This window comes from Neoarius graeffei, chromosome 19 (assembly GCF_027579695.1).
Source record: "Neoarius graeffei isolate fNeoGra1 chromosome 19, fNeoGra1.pri, whole genome shotgun sequence".
NCBI classification, from domain to species: domain Eukaryota; kingdom Metazoa; phylum Chordata; class Actinopteri; order Siluriformes; family Ariidae; genus Neoarius; species Neoarius graeffei.
In genome coordinates this window covers 49451810-49472821 of record NC_083587.1, presented here as the reverse complement: position 1 = coordinate 49472821, position 21012 = coordinate 49451810, and the positions used below count along the sequence as shown (strand labels likewise).

Here is a 21012-nt window from a genome sequence, read left to right as displayed (position 1 = left end):
CAGTTCAAGCCTCTCCCCATCCTGTGATCCCAGGCTTTAAGTTTCCTTTAGCAGTAAGCTCTGACACACATCATTTGGTTTATTTGTGCCACTGTGAGAAGACCTCAAAAGACACTCCAGCCATGGCGTCTGGATGCGTCCTTGCTCTGATGATCATTGTTGTTCTGTTGAATATCTTTGCAGCGGTAAGTCTATAAAATATTAATAATAAAAAGTGATCATTTTCATGTGTAGAGTGGGGGAAAAAGCCTCCCTTAAGGAAAATTCAGTTTTTCTCCAAGTTGAAATGAACCATGTGTTTAGTTTTAATCATAGTTTTTGACAACAGTGACATGAACAATAATGCCACCTAAAGTTTGCCTAAAGTTAATACTTAATTTTTTTTTTAACAAAAACAAACATTGTGCCAAGGGGCCTTTTACCCCCCCAGTGGGGTAAAGGCCCCCTGAGGTGGGGCAATAGGCCCCCTCACTCAAAAAAGCTGTTTGGATAGCAAAAGTGTTTACTTAAGCCTATAATGTGAAAGAAACAAGAAAATATCCCTGAATTAATGAATAGATGCATTATTTTATTATATTTCGCATTTTAATTTCAATATAATTTTGTGTGGATTGAACATGAATTAACAAAGAACAAGCTATTCAGTAATTCAGGGATATTTTCTTGTTTTTTTGAGTGAGGGGGCCTTTTACCCCACTGGGGGGGTAAAAGGCCCCCTTGGCACAATGTTTGTTTTTGTTAAAAAAAAATTAAGTATTAACTTTAGGCAAACTTTAGGTGGCATTATTGTTCATGTCACTGTTGTCAAAAACTATGATTAAAACTAAACAAATGGTTCATTTCAACTTGGAGAAAAACTGAATTTTTCTTAAGGGGGGCTTTTTCCCCCACTCTACTCTAATTATGATAAAAGGAAACGATGCCCCCTGGGGGCCATTTACCCCGCCATTAAGGGGGCGTTTTACCCCACAGACTACACTTTTACAAAAAAGGGTCTTACTTTCAAAATGTGATTCAACTTTTTATACCTAATGTATTTTTTTTAACGTACTGACTTGTCTACTCATACCACATACACAGCTGTGATATCTGACGAAATAGCAGCTATCTAAATACAGTTTTACCGATATCTGAAAATTATATCACTTACCATGAAATTTGATTTCTCTCTGCTGCGTTGCTGATATGCGATCCACAGTGGATATTTGTATATTCCCGTTGTCAAGCCAGTCCATAGCAACAATAGAAATGTAACTTTGTGCCATCTGGTGGTTATTTTGGGGAAAACGGGCCGGGGGCGTATTACCCCACGGGGGCGTATTACCCCACTCTACTCTACAGTGATGCAATACAACACTTACGTAATTTTATAATTCATGTCATATTATAATTTTGAATTTTCTTCTTGGGTCTTTTATTTGAAAGTTTATTGATGATCCATATATTTCAGTCTTGCTATGCTGACTTTCTTTCCTGACATAATACATGGAAAATACACTTATGATCTCTTCTATTCCTTGAATTATATGGCTGAACAACCATAGCATACACTGAAATTTTATGTGAGGCAGCCTGAAAATACCCAATGGAAGTTACTATGGCTGGGCAAAAAAACAACCTGATTTTGACCCAAATTGAACCGATTCACCAAAACAACAAAGAAATATTTCATTCCTGTTAGTATTATTTTGCCAGCAATACCAAAACTGATGAGTGAATCAATTATTAAGTGATTATTTCCAAAGAAACCAAGATCAGTCGATTGAAGAGACGACAGTGAGGCTCGTGTTTACTGTAAATACCGTGAATAACATTTACCTCAGGCAGTGAAACAGAGGTTGATGCATATGATGCTGATAATCAGAGTGATAACACATTTCTCATTGTAAACTTATAATTCTTTCAAATTTAATAGTAATGATTTTCCATAAGTAAAAAGATTATAAATGTCGAGGGTGGTTGGGCATCTTTTAGTGGAACTGGAATGAAATCTTTCAATGTGATTTTCTCCATTTTGGAAGTAGACAGATTTTAAAATCCTATAATTTTACTTTCAATACAAACAAAATAGAAAAATGTCAAAATGTGAGACCAAGTATATCCATGAGTGCACAAATGAATGTGTGTAAGGGCATATTAGCATTATTAAATCAGTAAGGTAACACAAGGTGATCATCATTCAGTTGTATTATTGGGTGAAAATATTTATTTCCATTCTAGGCTGCAGGACTGGCGTTATTTGCATTAGCCATTTGGGTGGCTGTCGATCCATATAAATTGTACGCAATAGCTGCCGTATCGGGGAAGGATGATATCTTCGCAGGAGCCTGGATAGCCATTTTCACCGGCTTTGCCTACTTTTGCACTGCCATCTTTGGTATCTACGCCGCTCTGAAAAAGAAACGGTCACTCATGCTGGTGGTATGTTTCTGTAATGGATCTCAAAAGAAATAATTGTGTTTTTTTATGATGAAAATGTACACTACCGTTCAAAAGTTTGGGGTCACTTTGAAATGTCCTTATTTTTGAAAGAAACGCACTGTTCTTTTCAATGAAGATCACTTTAAACTAATCAGAAATCCACTCTATACATTGCTAATGTGGTAAATGACTATTCTAGCTGCAAATGTCTGGTTTTTGGTGCAATATCTCCATAGGTGTATAGAGGCCCATTTCCAGCAACTCTCACTCCAGTGTTCTAATGGTACAATGTGTTTGCTCATTGCCTCAGAAGGCTAATGGATGATTAGAAAACCCTTGTACAATCATGTTAGCACAGCTGAAAACAGTTGAGCTCTTTAGAGAAGCTATAAAACTGACCTTCCTTTGAGCAGATTGAGTTTCTGGAGCATCACATTTGTGGGGTCGATTAAATGCTCAAAATGGCCAGAAAAATGTCTTGACTATATTTTCTATTCATTTTACAACTTACGGTGGGAAATAAAAGTGTGACTTTTCATGGAAAACACAAAATTGTCTGGGTGACCCCAAACTTTTGAACGGTAGTATAAATATATCTTTTAAAAAATAAACAAACAAACAAACAAACAAAAAAATCCACTGACTTGCATTGTTCAACAGTACCTGATCCTCATGTTCATCATCTTCCTGTTCGAATGTGCATCCTGCATCACAGCAGTCACCCACAGAGACTATGTAAGTGTACAGGAGCAGACACTCACTGTTCACATCAGTCATTATGCTTTATTGTCTTAATTCTGTTTTTAAAAAATGGTTAGACGTACAAATAAAAAAGAGAAAATAATACATTTTCAAGAAATATATAAACGCACAAGAGCAGACAGTTAGGCTAATACTATTTTAATATACAAAGCTCACTTCTATTCATAATTTCTCTGGGTGGAAACTGGGAAAAAAAACAGATTGGATGCTATTATCAGTCATGTCAGAAATTACAGCAACCATGACTTATCCAGATAGCATTACAGTGTGATGGAATTCTCAAAAATGAAAAGAATAATTAAAACACTTAAAAATATCCCATTTGATTTGCCATATTCATATTTTCCTCAAAAAACTACCATTTTTACAACTAGCATAGCTTCATTGCCCTACTCTTCAAGGTAGTTAGCAAGCCAAGGAGTTAACACTGGAACTAGTTATGAAATATTTTTAGCTGTGCATGTTGAAAAAAAGTAAACGTCCGCACAAATGGACAACTGTTTTGTAGTTTCAGTCAACTACAAATATCTTCTGATTTAAAAAAAAAAAGAAGAAGAAGCCCCACGACACTTGCATTTCCTAGGACAAGCTAACTAGCATACAATAAACAATATTTAAACACAGGATCACTGTAATCTCATTTATTCCTTGTCTTTATTCATATTTCTTTTGAAGTAAACATGAGCAAAAGGTTAATGCTAATAATTTGTGTCGAGAACTTTAGAAGGCCTATGCTAGCTTTAATCTTTTCATCCATTGTTAGCATTTTGAACTGAACTATCCTTTTGTCCTTTTCTCTCCTTTGTAGCTGGTTGGAAACAGTAATCTGGTGAAGAGTCAGATGCTGAAGTACTACGCGGACAACAGCAACCAAGGAATGGACATCACCAGAACTTGGAACAAAGTAATGGTAGATGTAAGTACACCCTGTTCTGGAAAGTTCTCTACCTTTACTCTATTGGGAGCCACATTCCTAATCATGCCGTGGTGAATTTCACCCTAAACTCACTGTGGATTGTCTTTTCACATAACTGAGCCATATTAACTTGGATTTTCTTCAACTCAGGCTTGACACAGCATGTTCGACCCCTCCTTTTTTCCGTTATACACAGTTCAGGTTGTGTGTGAACTACTCAGGAAACTTTCAGTGTGGCAACAAAGCATTAAAATGAGAAACTGTACACATTTATAATAAATATACAAAGGATAATTGATTTTAGCATTTTTGGAAGAGACAGAATATTTCTCTTTTACAAAATAGGGGGAAAGTTCTACAAAATTCCTGAAAAAGGGTACATCTGCCCAGCTGAAAATTTTACTTGATTGCCAAAACACAGGTCGAGCTGGTTAAGCTAGATCCCTTTTCCAGCTGTTAAGCTACAATCCCATTAAAAAAAAAAAAAGACGCTGTGTAAATTGTACATAAAAACAGAATGTCATGATTTGCAAATCATGGAAACCCTATATGTCATTGAAAATAGTACAAAGACAACATATCAAATGTTGAAACTTAATATATTTTAAAAAAAATCTCATTTTGAATTTAATTCCGGCGGCACAGTGGTGTAGTGGTTAGCGCTGTCGCCTCACAGCAAGAAGGTCCGGGTTCGAGCCCCGTGGCCGGCGAGGGCCTTTCTGTGCGGAGTTTGCATGTTCTCCCCGTGTCCGCGTGGGTTTCCTCCGGGTGCTCCGGTTTCCCCCACAGTCCAAAGACATGCAGGTTAGGTTAACTGGTGACTCTAAATTGACCGTAGGTGTGAATGTGAGTGTGAATGGTTGTCTGTGTCTATGTGTCAGCCCTGTGATGACCTGGCGACTTGTCCAGGGTGTACCCCGCCTTTCGCCCGTAGTCAGCTGGGATAGGCTCCAGCTTGCCTGCGACCCTGTAGGACAGGATAAAGCGGCTAGAGATAATGAGATGAGATGAGGTGAATTTAATTCCAGCAACATGTTTCAAAAAAAGTTGGGACAGGGGCAACAAAAGACTGGAAAAGACTTTAAAAATTTTTTTTTTTCTTTAAAAACCTAACTGGGTTCATTTGCAACAGGTCAGTAACATGATTGGGTATAAAAAAAGCCTCCCAGTGAGGTGGAGTCTCTCAGAAGTAAAGATGGGGAGGGGTTCACTGTTCAAGGGCTCCTGGGTGACACTGTATTAAAAATAGACACAATTCTGTCGAGGAAACTGTTGCATGGTCTCAGGAACACTTCCGAAGACCAACATCTGTGAACAGTGTTCATTGCACAGTTCAATGATTTGAAATTCTTTTTGGAAATCATGGATACTGTGTCCTTTGGGCTAAAGAGGAGAGGGACCATCCGGCTTATCATCACACAGTTCAAAAGCCAACATCTGTGATCGTATGAGGGTGCATTAGTGCGCATGGCATGGGCAGCTTGCACATCTGGGAAGGCATCATTAATGCTGAATGAAATATATAGGTTTTGGAGCAACATGCTGCCATCCAGACAACATCTTTTTCAGGGAAGGCCTTGCTTATTTCAGAAAAACAATACCAAACCACATTCTGCACGGATTAAAACTGCATAGCTCCGTAGTAAGAGTCTGGGTGCTAAACTGGCCTGCCTGCAGTCCAGACCAGTCTCCCATTTAAAACATTTGGCACATTATGAAATGCAAAATACAGTAAAGGAGACCCTGAACTGTTGAGCGGCTGAAATCTTATATCGGGCAAGAATGGGACAACATTTAATTTTCAAAACTACACCAGTTGGTCTCCTCAGTTCTCAAATATTGATAGAAGTAGAGGTGATGTGACACAGTGGTAAACATGCCCCTGTCCCACCTTTTTTGGAAAGTGTTGCTGGCAGCAAATTCAAAATGAACATATATTTTTCAAAAACAATACAATTTCTCAGTTTCAACATATGTTGTTTTTGTACTATTATAAATTAAATTTAGGGTTCCCATGATTTGCAAATCACCACATTCTGTTTTTACGTACTACACTGCGTCCCACCGGCTAAACACTGGCGAGCGGTTAGCGTGTCCGCCTCTTGATTGGGCGCTGTTAGCATGGCTGCCCACTGCTCTGGGTATGTGTGTGTGTGCTCATTGCTCACGTGTGTGTGCATGTGCGTGTTCACTGCTTCAGATGGATTAAATGCAGAGAGGAAATTTCACAAGTGTGTGATGAATAAAGTTGTGCTTTCTTTCTTCTTTCTTGATCGGGAAATCGCGAGTTCTACTCACGGTCGGGTCATACCAAAGACCATCATAAAAATGGTGCCTACTGCCATCTGGCAAGGCATGCTGCAATACGGATGCGAGTGGGGAGTCAAACTCTCGCGGTTACCAGAGGACTAGCCCCCCACTGTAACCCTAGCTATGTAATATAGGCAAGAGGCCGAGGGCTACGAAAGGGAGATCGGTGCCGCCAAACATACCATGTATGGTGCAGGAAGGACTTTGACTTTGAGACTGCGTCCCAACTTTTTTGGAAACAGGGTTGTAATTCCCAGTTTCCTTATTACTTAATGATTAAATTAAGTGGCTAAATTGACCAATACATCTCATCTCATTATCTGTAGCTGCTTTATCCTGTTCTACAGGGTCGCAGGCAAGCTGGAGCCTATCCCAGCTGACTACGGGCGAGAGGCGGGGTACACCCTGGACAAGTCGCCAGGTCATCACAGGGCTGACACATAGACACAGACAACCATTCACACTCACATTCACACCTACGGTCAATTTAGAGTCACCAGTTAACCTAACCTGCATGTCTTTGGACTGTGGGGGAAACCGGAGCACCCGGAGGAAACCCATGCGGACATGGGGAGAACATGCAAACTCCGCACAGAAAGGCCCTCGCCGGCCACGGGGCTCAAACCCGGACCCTCTTGCTGTGAGACAACAGCGCTAACCACTACACCACCGTGCCGCCCACTGACCAATACATGTCTGTAAATTTAAAATTTTAAAATAAACTTGGTCTCTGATGTGAGAATTAGTAGTGGTAATTCAGAAGCTGTTTCTCTTCAACCAGGACTACAATCAGAACAGCTGGAAGAACGGTCTCTGTTCAACCAGCTTGGCCTGTGTTTTGGAAAGCTGGATTTTTTTTTTTTAGCAGGGTAGATATAGCCTTTTTTTAGAGTGTATATATTAGAGAAGAAACCTTAAGCTAATTTTTTTGGAGGGTTGTCATTTTGAGGAAACCCTGAAAGGGTCTATATTTAACCCTACCTCAGAGGATTTTCCCTCACAGAGAGCTCCAAATAGGACCACCATAGGAAGCAAAGATCTCTTAACTGTCCAAGTACCATTTTACGAAGTGTAAACTGGAAATGTGGGGAGAGTAGCCAATAATGTGTGTCGATGAGCTCATGCAAGCAGGATGCATACGCTCATGTATAAGCAGTCCTGTTATGCAGCATGTACGGCAGTTTGAAAAGAGGCAGATAGGTAGCTTCAGGTGCCTCTTGGAGGAAGATGGTCGGTATCTGTCGAATGATAGAGACCTACCTGGTCGGTTGGAATTCACTAAACTAAATTAGCAAGAAAATCAATGAAATAAAAACAGATGCTGGTCCAGGATCTTGTTCGGTAATACAATTTATAGTCTCTCTCTGCTCTCTCCAGTGCACAAAAACCAGCTATACTTTCTTCCACTGTTTGATAATTCAGGTTTCATGCTCATTCAACCAAATTATATTTGCCTCAACTTTATGAAGATAATCATGCATGAATAATTAAGTTATTCCACGAAATCGAATCATACATGAGCTGATAGCCGATGAGGCACGTAGCGCCTGGTTGGCGATAAGCCATATATGACAAGATTGAGTGGAATAATTGCTTTATTCTATCCACAGTCACTATATTTTGAGAAACAGAGCATTTTTATTTTTTGCAAATTTGATAAATAAATAGATCTTTATACCAAACGTCCGACAAAATCGTTTCAGCTTGGAATGGAAACAAACTGGCGAAATGACAGTAGAAATTTGTGAAAAATGCCGCTATAATAATTATTGAAAAATAAAAAAGGTATATTCTTACCATCAAATACTTTCATTCCATATTTTGTTGCTTTTTTGTATTTTGGGGGGTTTTGTTTTCGAGTTGAGTTTTTATTTCATCTGGGTTGGTTCAGCAACACGCTCTGCCATTTTGTTTCTCTCTACTCATGGTATATGAGCTGATATCCTAGTAGTAGAGTAGCCAATCGGAGCGTGCGATTGCTCATATCTGTGAATATGGATACAATAATTTAAGTTATACTATTGCTCGAATCTGATTCGTCAAAAGGTGTTGATTAATTTTAGCAGCAGTTATGATAGTAGTTCCAGCGACAAAGCAAATCACGGGTGTATATTAATGTGATCATTCGAACACCTTTTTGTTTTTGTGCTTACACAGGGATTTATTTAGTGGATGCTTCACATTACAAAGCTGCTCCAGAGATTTTTTTTTCTTTAAGGGTGTAATGATTTATTTCTATGAGATGATGTTTATTTAGCATGTTGGAAGGTGTGGGCAGTTTCAGTGCTTTGTGACAGCCAGAGATAAAGCTGTAAGATTTTTTTTTTTCCACCATGGAAAGGTCTTCAGGTCAGAGGGTTCTTGCTGATTCTCCGTAACAAGACAAGCTGCATTTTTAAGTCTTATTAACATCAAGAGAGGCTAGTGAGGGAACAGCTATTTCTTGCTTTCATAATGTAAGCGATAACTTGTTTTGCAGACATTCCACCACATTAAAATGTAATTAAAGTGGATTAAAAAGTGCATGTTAAAGAAAACTTGGCTAAAATTGGTTAACTGAGATACTATAAGATGAATCAAACCTGATAGGATGTCCTTTTCCTATCATGGTGGTGTGATGTTATCACTATGAAATTGATTATTTTCTTAAACCAGCATCCCAAAGTGTTTTATTCCTGACAGAATTCTGACCGGGTGGCACGGTGGTGTAGTGGTTAGCGCTGTCGCCTCACAGCAAGAAGGTCCGGGTTCGAGCCCCGTGGCCGGCGAGGGCCTTTCTGTGCGGAGTTTGCATGTTCTCCCCGTGTCCGCGTGGGTTTCCTCCGGGTGCTCCGGTTTCCCCCACAGTCCAAAGACATGCAGGTTAGGTTAACTGGTGACTCTAAATTGACCGTAGGTGTGAATGTGAGTGTGAATGGTTGTCTGTGTCTATGTGTCAGCCCTGTGATGACCTGGCGACTTGTCCAGGGTGCACCCCGCCTTTCGCCCGTAGTCAGCTGGGATAGGCTCCAGCTTGCCTGCGACCCTGTAGAACAGGATAAAGCGGCTAGAGATGATGAGATGAGATGAGAATTCTGACCCACACTGAATCAGTCAGGTATAAACTGAAGCCATTTTTAGATGATTGTTATCGCAAATACTGTGCTTATAAAAACCTGTGTTGTGGTGAATAAGCTTTGGCTTTTAAAAATAGGTGTCATGAAGAAAGCTTACTCTGCTGGTCATACAAACACTGTAAAAAAAAAAAAAATTGTTGTTTTAACTTAAAGTTAGTGCCCAGGCTGCCTTAAAGTTTTGAGTTCATTGAAATTCACATAGTAAGTTAAATTGTTGTGAACTTACTATATTAATTTCAGTGAACTCAAAATTTTAAGGCAGCCCTTTCACTCGTATTTTTAAGTTGAAACAACTAGTTAGATTTTACAGTGAATAACATCAGGATATACAGTATTTCAAATACAAAAATCCTGCAGAGTTTGTGATTTATTGGTTGTATTTTAATAACGTAAGGGTGGCACGCTGGTGTAGCGGTTAGCACTGTGGCCTCACAGCAAGAAGGTTCTGGGTTTGAGCCCAGTGGCTGATGGGGACCTTTCTGTGTGGAGTTTGCATGTTCTCCCCGTGTCTGCGTGGGTTTCCTCCGGGTGCTCCGGTTTCCCCACAGTCCAAAGACATGCAGGTTAGTTTAATTGGTGGCTCTAAATGGACCGTGAATGTGAATTGTTTATCTCTATGTGTCAGCCCTGCGATGATCTGGCGACTTGTCCAGGGTGTACCCCGCCTCTCACCCATAGTCAGCTGGGATAGGCTCCAGCTTGCCTGCAACCCTGCACAGGATAAGCGGGTATGGATAATGGATGGAACAGAATTAATGATGTACCGGTGTAAGATCTCGACGAAGCCCTTACAATCCATACCCAAAACAAGTCACTGTAACTCCTACTTTTGGTTGTGAAAGAACCAGGCTCAATTGTTCATCCACAAGAAATGGTGTTTGTTCTAAACACCAGTGGTGGAATGGCATATCTTTACTTCAAGGATCAAAAATTCACATTTTTTTCACATCAGAGTCAGTAAAATTAGTATGACCCATATGTGTCTGTACTCTGAATGGACAGGTTGGATAAAAATAAAATAAAATGTATTGTAACATTTTAGACAGCAAGGTTTTGGACTCCAGAGCAATGGATCAACAAATGTTTTGGATCAAACCCTGCCTCTTTCTGCTCAACATTATTTCTCCCATCTCCCAAAACATACTTGAAGCTGAATTGGCAATAGTAAGATGCCTTAGTGTGAATGTATGACTTGCATCCCATTCAGGGTGTATCCCACCTCATGCATGGCATTCCCAGGATAGGCTCTGGATCCACTGTGACCCTGGTAGGGATAAAACAGTTACTGAAGATGGTTGAAAGAATGGAGCATTTTGCATTGTAATTCCCATATATGTTAGGTCCATATATATTTGGACACCTACGCAAATTTTGTTTTTTTACCTGTTTACTGAAACATATTCAAGTTATAGTTATATAATGGACATGGACATAAAGTCCAGACTTTCAGCTTTCATTTGAGGGTATCCACATTAAAACTGGATGAAGGGTTTAGGAGTTTCAGCTCCTTAACATGTGCCACCCTGTTTTTAAAGGGACCAAAAGTAATTGGACAATTGACTCAAAGGCTATTTCATGGGCAGGTGTGGGCAATTCCTTCATTATGTCATTCTCAATTAAGCAGATAAAAGGCCTGGAGTTGATTTGAGGTGTGGTGCTTGCATTTGGAAGATTTTGCTGTGAAGAAAACATGCGGTCAAAGGAGCTCTCCATGCAGGTGAAACAAGCCATCCTTAAGCTGCGAAAACAGAAAAAACCCGTCCGAGAAATTGCTACAATATTAGGAGTGGCAAAATCTACAGTTTGGTACATCCTGAGAAAGAAAGAAAGCACTGGTGAACTCATCAATGCAAAAAGACCTGGACACTCACAGAAGACAACAGTAGTGGATGATCGCAGAATAATTTCCATGGTAAAGAGAAACCCCTTCACAACAGCCAACCAAGTGAACAACACTCTCCAGGAGGTAGGCCTATCAATATCCAAATCTACCATAAAGAGAAGACTGCATGAAAGTAAATACAGAGGGTTCACTGCACGGTGCAAGCCACTCATAAGCCTCAAGAATAAAAAGGCTAGATTGGACTTTGCTAAAAAAAAAAAACATCTAAAAAAGCCAGCACAGTTCTGGAAAAACATTCTTTGGACAGATGAAACCAAAATCAACTTCTACCAGAATGATGGAAAGAAAAAAGTATGGAGAAGGCGTGGTACAGCTCATGATCCAAAGCATACCACATCATCTGTAAAACATGGCGGAGGCAGTGTGATGGCTTGGGCATGCATGGCTGCCAGTGGCACTGGGTCACTAGTGTTTATTGATGATGTGACACAGGACAGAAGCAGCCGGATGAATTCTGAGGTATTCAGAGACATACTGTGTGCTCAAATCCAGCCAAACTGATTGGTCGGCGTTTCATAATACAGATGGACAATGACCCAAAACATAAAGCCAAAGCAACCCAGGAGTTTATTAAAGCAAAGAAGTGGAATATTCTTGAATGGCCAAGTCAGTCACCTGATCTCAACCCAGTTGAGCATGCATTTCACTTGTTAAAGACTAAACTTCAGACAGAAAGGCCCAAAACAAACAGCAACTGAAAACCGCTGCAGTAAAGGCCTGGCAGAGCATTAAAAAGGAGGAAACACAGCGTCTGGTGATGTCCATGAGTTCAAGACTTCAGGCAGTCATTGCCAACAAAGGGTTTTCAACCAAGTATTAGAAATGAACATTTTATTTACAATTATTTAATTTGTCCAATTACTTTTGAGCCCCTGAAATGAAAGGATTGTGTTTAAAAAAATGCTTTAGTTCCTCACATTTTTATGCAATCATTTTGTTCAACCCACTGAATTAAAGCTGAAAGTCTGAACTACAACTGCATCTGAATTGTTTTGTTCAAAATTCATTGTGGTAATGTACAGAACCAAAATGAGAAAAATGTTGTCTCTGTCCAAATATTTATGGACCTAACTGTATCTGGTATTAATTAAGCAAGTTGGTTTTGCTGAAGGAGTTATTTCAATGTTTAATTCTCATACCTCTGTCTAGGGTCAATGCTGTGGGACTGATGGCCCACTGGACTGGATGGAGTACAGTTCCACCTTCAGGGAGATGTACAACATGAGCACAAACCCCTGGCCCCTTAGCTGCTGCCAACGTCAGAGCAGCTTGGATGTGGCTGATCAAACTGGCTGTATGCTTGGCCAAACCAGTGCAGTATTCGTCAAGGTGGGCAGAACCAAAATATTACAGACCATCTCAGGCCCACAAAACTAGTGTCCTTGTTTACAGCAAGCAAAGCTTGTCTATCGTCATGAGTTTCATTATATGCTGAATCTATCCTCTATCAATGAGACGTTAGTAGTAGCTAAATGAAAGTCATTTCCTGCTTTACACTGTATTTGAAGCGAGTTTATTTGCTCCTATTCCTGCAGGGTTGTTTCAACTACATCGAGTCTGTGTTAAGCCGTTATACCTGGTCTGTGAGCTGGTACGGCTTTGCCGTGCAAATGTTGGTGGTGAGTGATGAAATAAACAAACAAATAAATAACTTCCAATGTATAATATTACATGTTAATATTCTGAGGAAACGCTTGTTTAACAAGTAGTAGCACTACCTGTCAGTGTTGAAGCTCATAAATAGTATACATATATATATGAACAAGCAAATATTTCACCCTTTTGATAAAGCACCTACAGATAAAAGGTGATGAACAAAACAAAATTAGCTCATTCCATCATTTATTCACCAAAAATATCAAAAAATGTAATATTTTTCTGTAGAGAAAGGAAGTACACCCTTGGCTTCAGAAGCTAGTATTGCTTCCTTTAACATGTAGGCATTTTGCATAATTGTCCAGCAGTCCCAGACATCGGCTTGCTGAAATTTTTAACCACTCTTCCATGCAAAAATTCCTTCAGTTGCAAGATGTTTGGGGGTTTTCTTGCATGTAGTGCCCTTTTCAAATCCCCCCCCAAACATTTCATTGGGGTTCAAATCTGGGCTTTGACTAGGCCAATCCATAACCATCCATTTCTTGCTTTTGAGCCATTCCTTGGTGGATTTGCGAGTGTGCTTAGGATCATTAGCTTGTTGGAAGATCCACCTCTGGTTCAACTTCAACTTTGGAACGGATGGCCTCAAGCGCTCTTTGATATGATTCACAATTCATAGTTGAATGCAAGCTTCCCAGTCCCTGAGGCAGCGAAGCAACCCCAAACCAGAACATTTCCACCACCGTGCTCCACAGTTGGTATGAGGTTCTTCTCCTGAAAAGCCGTCTTTGATCTGCGCCACACATTTGATTCGTCTGTCCAGAGTGCGTTATTCCAAAAGGCCTGGTCTTTGCCTGTATGTTCATGGGCAAACTGTAGTCTTGTTTTAACATTCCTTTTGGACAGCAAAGGCTTTTCCCTGGTAAGCCTCCCATGCAGGCCAAATTTGTCCAGTCTCTTTCTGATTGTAGATGTATGCACTTTCACGCCAACAGCTGCAAGGAGTTACCTGCAGACCAGTGATGAAATTTTGGGGTTTTTGGAGACTTCTTTTAGCATCAAATGGTCAGCTCTTGGGCTGATTTTGCTGGGGCGGTCAGTCCTGGACAAACTGGCAGTTTTTTTTAAATCAACGTCACTTGATTTTCCTTACAGTGGAATTATTTATTTCTAATAATTGAGATCTTTTTAAATCCCTTGCCAGATTCATAGGCATCCATAAACTTTTTTCTGAGGTCCTTGGGGAGCTCTTTAGATCTTGGCATGATGACACCACATACTGTACTTCACGAGCAAAGAGGACACCAGACCCGAGGAGTCAGGTTTAAATAAGACGGGTTCCACTCGCATCTCCACCTGCAGGAGGTTCTAATCAATCGCAGCTAATCTGGAAGACCTGATTCTAATTTTATGGACTTGAAAATGTCATAAAATTAAGGGTGTAGTTACTTTTTTGACTGATTTTTAAAACATTTAAATTATGAAAATAACTACAAAATGTTGACGTGTCATTTGCTTGAGTATATCACCTTTATCTGTAGGCATTATATCAAAGAGTAAAATGTTTGCTTTTTGAGAAAAGTCTACAATGTCCATGGGATATACTTTTTTTTCCCACATGACTAAGTAATGGTCACATTATTTTTGCTGACTAGCTCCAAGATACTAAAGCATATATCTGTAGTGGCCTGGGAAAACCAGTCAGATGTTTCTGTGGTGGAATTTTGACAAAATACACTGCCTATAAAATACTTTCACTCCTACTTCAAGAAAGCATAAATATATTTCATCAAAACAATGTAGAATTTTCAGTCCATCAGACCATTTAATGCTCAGAGATGTAAAGAAAAACCCCAGAGCTACATCATGTGAACTACAGACCTCTGGAAGCACATTAAATGTTTATCATGATGACGGCACAATCAGGGCGGCACGGTGGTGTAGTGGTTAGCGCTGTCGCCTCACAGCAAGAAGGTCCTGGGTTTGAGTCCCATGGCCGGCGAGGGCCTTTCTGTGCGGAGTTTGCATGTTCTCCCCGTGTCCACGTGGGTTTCCTCCGGGTGCTCTGGTTTCCCCCACAGTCCAAAGACATGCAGGTTAGGTTAACTGGTGACTCTAAATTGAGCGTAGGTGTGAATGTGAGTGTGAATGGTTGTCTGTGTCTATGTGTCAGCCCTGTGATGACCTGGCGACTTGTCCAGGGTGTACCCCACCTTTCGCCCGTAGTCAGCTGGGATAGGCTCCAGCTTGCCTGCGACCCTGTAGGACAGGATAAAGCGGCTAGAGATGATGAGAATGAGATGGCACAATCAGAAAAAGACTGAACAAGTATTGCTTTCAGGGAAGGGTGGCGAAGAAAAAGTCCCTTCTCTCAAAAAAAAGAGTATAGCAGCATGACTTAGGTTTACAAAACTGCATCTGAACAAAAGCACAAAAGTTCTGGAACAATATCCTTTGGACTGATGAGACCAAGGTGGAGAGGTTTGGTGAAAACCAAATAGTGCATCACCACAAACACCTAATACCATCTGGCAAGCAGGGTGGTGGAGGGGTGATGATGGATTGGGCTTGTTTTGCAGCCACAGGACCTGGGAAATTTGTAGTCACTGAGACAACAATGATCTCCACTTTAAAACAAATATGAGGCCATCTATTCAACAGCTTAAAGCAGGGGTGGCCAACCAGTTGGAGACCAAGAGCCACATTTTTTTTTACTGTATTACCGCAAAGAGCCACATCATACACATGGGCACACGAACATCACCCATCCCTTCCTCTCTCTCTCTCTCTCTCTCTCTCACACACATACACACACACACACACACCTCTGCTCAGCCAGATTAATAGTAAATGTCACACACCAACATATTTACTCCTACAGTACTAAGACCACAGGCTGAGGCCAGTCATTTTTAACAATGAACATTGTGTGCACTTACTATGCATGCTGCTTAGTGGGACTCATGGCATTACCAAAAAAAAGCCACACCATACACATGACCACACATGAACATCGCCCCCCCGCTCTCTCTCTCTCTCTCTCTCACAGACACACACGCGCACGCACCTCTGCTCAGCCAGATTAATAGTAAATGTCACACACCAACATGAGAGAAATTTACTCCTTCAGTCAGTACTAATACCACAGGCCAGTCATTTACAGCAATCAATATTGTGTGCACTTACTATGCATGTTGCTTAGTGGGACTTCTGACATTCCTTGCCTTGAACAATCCTCTTCAAATCTGGCTTGTATTCCGTCGTTGCCACTCGAAGCAGTTCTTTCACATGGGTTTCAGTCAGAACAGAACGATGCTTTGACTTCACGTGTTTCATGGTAGAGAACACAGACTCGCAGACGTATGTTGACCCAAACATTGACAGTATCTTAAGCACAGCCCGTTTCACATTCGGGTATTTTTCCAATGGCACACTTTTTTCCAAAACTCAATGGTGCCTTCCCTCAAAACAGGTTTCAGTTGGTCTTCCTCACGAAGATCGATCATCTCCAAATCAGCCGCAGCCTCATCTGTGACAAGCGGGGCTTTCAAACAGTCCATCTCCGCATTGAATGGGTCGACGAGGACCGTAACCTGTGGCCTTTTCAGTTGTATATCACGGAACCGGGTTACAAAGCTTTCGTGCAGGTTTTCAATTAGTGTTGCATATCTGGCTCCTTGCTTATTCAGGGAGGCGGGAAGCTTTGAAATGAGCTAATGACGACTGACATATAAGGCAGAATGGCTTGCCATTACGTTCAACAAAAAAGTATAAACTCTCCCACCCTGTTAAAAACGTCCTATGTTCGTCTTCATATTTTCGTTTTGCTGTGCATTTTTTCATTGCTATTTTGAGAGGCTACTTGACACAAGATACACCTTGCCCAAAAACTTAGCGATTATCTCACGCACATGCGCATTTGACATGACCTGAAAATACCGTAATATACCCAAGGAAAGCGAAGATGCATTTGACAAAAATACCATACTGAACTCAAGCAAAGCGCACACGCACATAAAAAAAAAAAAACACAAACACAAACTTCGATATGAACGTAAGAGCCGCATGACACCGGGCAAAGAGCCGCATGCGGCTCGCGAGCCGCGGGTTGGCCACCCAAGGCTTAAAGGAACATTCCACCGTACTTCCATAATGAAATATGCTCTTATCTGAATTGAGACGAGCTGCTCCGTACCTATCCGAGCTTTGCGCGACCTCCCACTCAGTCAGACAGTCAGACGCGCTGTCACTCCTGTTAGCAATGTAGCTAGGCTCAGTATGCCCAATGGTATTTTTTGGGGCTGTAGTTAGATGCGACCAAACTCTTCCGCGTTTTTCCTGTTTACATAGGTTTATATGACCAGTGATATGAAACAAGTTCAGTTACACAAATTGAAACGTAGCGATTTTCTATGCTATGGAAAGTCCGCACTATAATGACAGGCGTACTAACACCTTCTGCGCGCTTCGGCAGCGCATTGATACGGAGCTCAGATATCAATGCACTGCCGAAGCGCGCAAAAGGTGTTAGTACGCCTGTCATTATAGTGCGGACTTTCCATAGCATAGAAAATCGCTACGTTTCAATTTGTGTAACTGAACTTGTTTCATATCACTGGTCATATAAACCTATGTAAACAGGAAAAACGCGGAAGAGTTTGGTCGCATCTAACTACAGCCCCAAAAAATACCATTGGCCATACTGAGCCTAGCTACATTGCTAACAGGAGTGACAGCGCATCTGACTGCGTCTGACTGATTGGGAGGTCGCGCAAAGCTCGGATAGGTACGGAGCAGCTCGTCTCAATTCAGATAAGAGCATATTTCATTATGGAAGTACGGTGGACTGTTCCTTTAAACTGAGTCAGGCAACAGAACAGTGATCGACCAACAGATTGACATCTGAAAGGTTAAAGAAGAAAAAAATCCAAAAGTTGTTGGAATGGCCAAGCCAAAATCCAGACTTCAACCCTATTGAGATGCTGTGGTGGGATCTTAAGAGAGCTGTGCGTACATGAATGCTCTAAACATCAATAAACTGAAGCAATGTTGGCAAAAACAGTGAGCCAAAACTTCTCAAATGATGCGAGACTGATTATCTCCTATAGAAAATGTTTACTTTATAAGTTATTGTTGCTAAATAACCTGTGGTTGTACATTACTGAAATCACAAGCAGTTATTGCCCGTGGGAGAGAGATGTAGTAGTTATTGCCCGTGGGAAAGAGGAGACATAGACTCGGCCCTAGTGGAAGTCTCCGGCGAGGAATGCGGATTGCGAGGTCCTGTACAATCGAAACTCCCAGGCGAGTGGGGGAGGGGATTCCCCGCTGAGACTGCATGCAATGTAGCCTATGGGAAATGAATAGTGTGTTGGATTAGCACTAATCCTATGTTTTGGAAAATCAAAAATGTTGTCTTTAGGTCTCTCTGGGGTGACGCCAATCCATGTGCAAAAACATGGAGTATGTGCATCTAGCCATGTCGATTTGCATAGGTGAACAGACAGACAGCCTTCCTTTAGTAGTGTAGTGTAAGATAGATAACTTATTTTTTCTCCACCTGATTTCTGAATGTTGGCTTACTTTTTGGAAAAAAAATTACTATAAAAATGACTACACAGGACCACACAAAATTCCTCACTAACATACCAGTATGCCAAAATTTCTCCATGTGGAATGTTTTCCCAGGCCACCATGCACACCCTTCTCATGCTCTTTACTCGGAAATTTGAAAGGACTCATTGTTTCAGGCCTTTTCTCAGGACTGACTGGAGCTTTAATGATCGGCAAGATTTTTTCCTTAGGGCTTAGATAGTCACACATTTTAAAAAATTGCAACAAGATTTTTGCTAATGCCTTTTTTTTTCTCTTCATTCAGTTTTTCCTCATGCTGTTAGCCACGGTGTACACCATATTCCTGGAATAACGTCATCAAACACCTAGTCTGGCTTACAATATCTTATCAAATCTAAGAGTGTAATAATTTCCTGCAAGATTTTGTTCATTTATAACATTCCTGGCATTGGAACAATGTCACACATGACTTGCTGTTTCTGCCTCCTGCTGCCTAGATCTTCCTTCAAGGAAAACATTGATGATGAACTCTGATTGCACAATATTTATAGTTTACAGTTTAAGTGCTTGTAACATGTTTTGTGTTGGACTGGCATGATTGTGGCTTTGTTCCTTTTGAACGGTCATGGGTTTTCATTCTAGATTTCATTACATTCTTTAAAAGAACAGTCCAGTTCAGGGGTTTTCTCTTATAGCAGCTGTACATTTACAGTAATATATACATATAATTATGATACATGATAAATCAGTTACATGTGTGAATATGTGTACTGTTGTAATGATGTTAATAATAAACACTGAAGTACCGGTTTGCTTTTATTTATTCCATTTTTGTTTCCAAGCCCAATGTAACAGAACTTTTACAACGCTGACAGTTACACCCAGAAAATTATAGCACAAACCAGATACCTGATTCCCACAGGAATTGAAAACAAAAAGGTGTATAATTGTCGTCATATCTGGGAGTGGATCATGTGACAGAGAGGCTGACTTGTTTTACAGGATATTCTTCTAGACAGACAAAAAGAAATTCTACTCGCTCATATTATAGCTGAAAACAAAAAGCCTATTATAGCAGGCTATAGCTGGTTATTATTATCGAACCAAAAGGAATAGCAAAAAGAGTTTAATAATGACTCACGAATAAAATCACAGAGAACAGTATGGTATATTATGGTCAGAAGTTTACATATACTTATCCTGGACATGATTATCAAGTCAACTTTATTGTCAAATATGCTATACATGCTCGACGTACAGCACAGATGAAATTTCAGTCATCTCTGACCCACAGTGAAAACAGGCAATGCAATAAATAAAAAAAATAGAATAATTGAAATAAGAATAATTGAAATAAACAGTATAAACACTAGATAAGAACTAGACATAGACTAAACACACACACACACACACACACACACAACGTTCATTAACACACTGAACTCAGGGACTGCACATTTCACTTTACCTCGCTCGTTTGCACTATTCCGCACTGCCTCACCTTAACAGCTATTAGTTTATTGTTTATACTGCTTATTTCATGTTTACCTGCTATACCTCAAGTGCCCTTGACTTTTTTTTTGGGTTTTTTTTGCTCCAATTTGTGTGTGTGATTATATATATATATATATATATATATATATATATATATATATATATATATATATAAAATCTCTCACACACAAAAATTGGAGCAAAAAAAAAAAAAAACCCCCAAAAAAGTCAAGGGCACTTGAGGTATAGCAGGTAAACATGAAATAAGCAGTATAAACAATAAACTAATAGCTGTTAAGGTGAGGTAGTGCGGAATAGTGCAAATGAGCGAGGTAAAGTGAAATGTGCAGTCCCTGAGTTCAGTGTGTTAATGAACGTTGAGCATGTGTGTGTTGGGGGGGGGGGGGGGGGGGGGACTGTGAGGGTGACATATCAGATGCTGAAGGGGGGGCAGGGGGGTGTGCGGGCAGAATCTGTGGCAGGGGGCAGAGGGGGGAGGAGGGGCAGAACAGGGAGGGAGTTGAGCCTCCTGACTGCCTGGTGAAAGAAACTGTCCTTGAGCCTGCTGGTTTTGGCCCGGAGACTCCGCAGTCTCCTCCCCGACGGCAGCAGACTGAAGAGGCTGTGAGATGGCTGGGTGTGGTCACCTGCAATCCTGATGGCTTTGCGGGTGAGGCGGGAGTTATAGATATCCGATAGAGAAGGAGGAGAGACACCAATGATCCTCTCAGCTGCTCTCACAATGCGCTGCAGAGTCTTGCAGCAGGACACGGTGCAGGCGCCGTACCACACGGTGATGCAGCTGGTCAGGATGTTCTCGATGGTGCCTCTGTAGAATGTGTGCATGATGGGGGCCGGGACCACACCTGTCAACTTTGAGGTTTGGAAAAAAAGGGATATTTCCCAGATTTTTAACTCAA

General features: G+C 40.8%; 1 protein-coding gene across 1 annotated transcript; it reads left to right on the top strand.

Moving 5' to 3' along the window:
- upk1a (uroplakin 1a) lies at positions 1–19405 on the top strand. The gene is made up of 7 exons (XM_060900218.1): positions 1–185; positions 2221–2421; positions 3082–3156; positions 3992–4099; positions 12578–12757; positions 12964–13047; positions 18903–19405. The coding sequence occupies exons 1-7, from the start codon at positions 123–125 to the stop codon at positions 18948–18950; spliced, it is 759 nt and encodes a 252-aa protein (XP_060756201.1). The 5' UTR covers positions 1–122; the 3' UTR covers positions 18951–19405.
- Positions 19406–21012: the final 1607 nt, after the last annotated feature.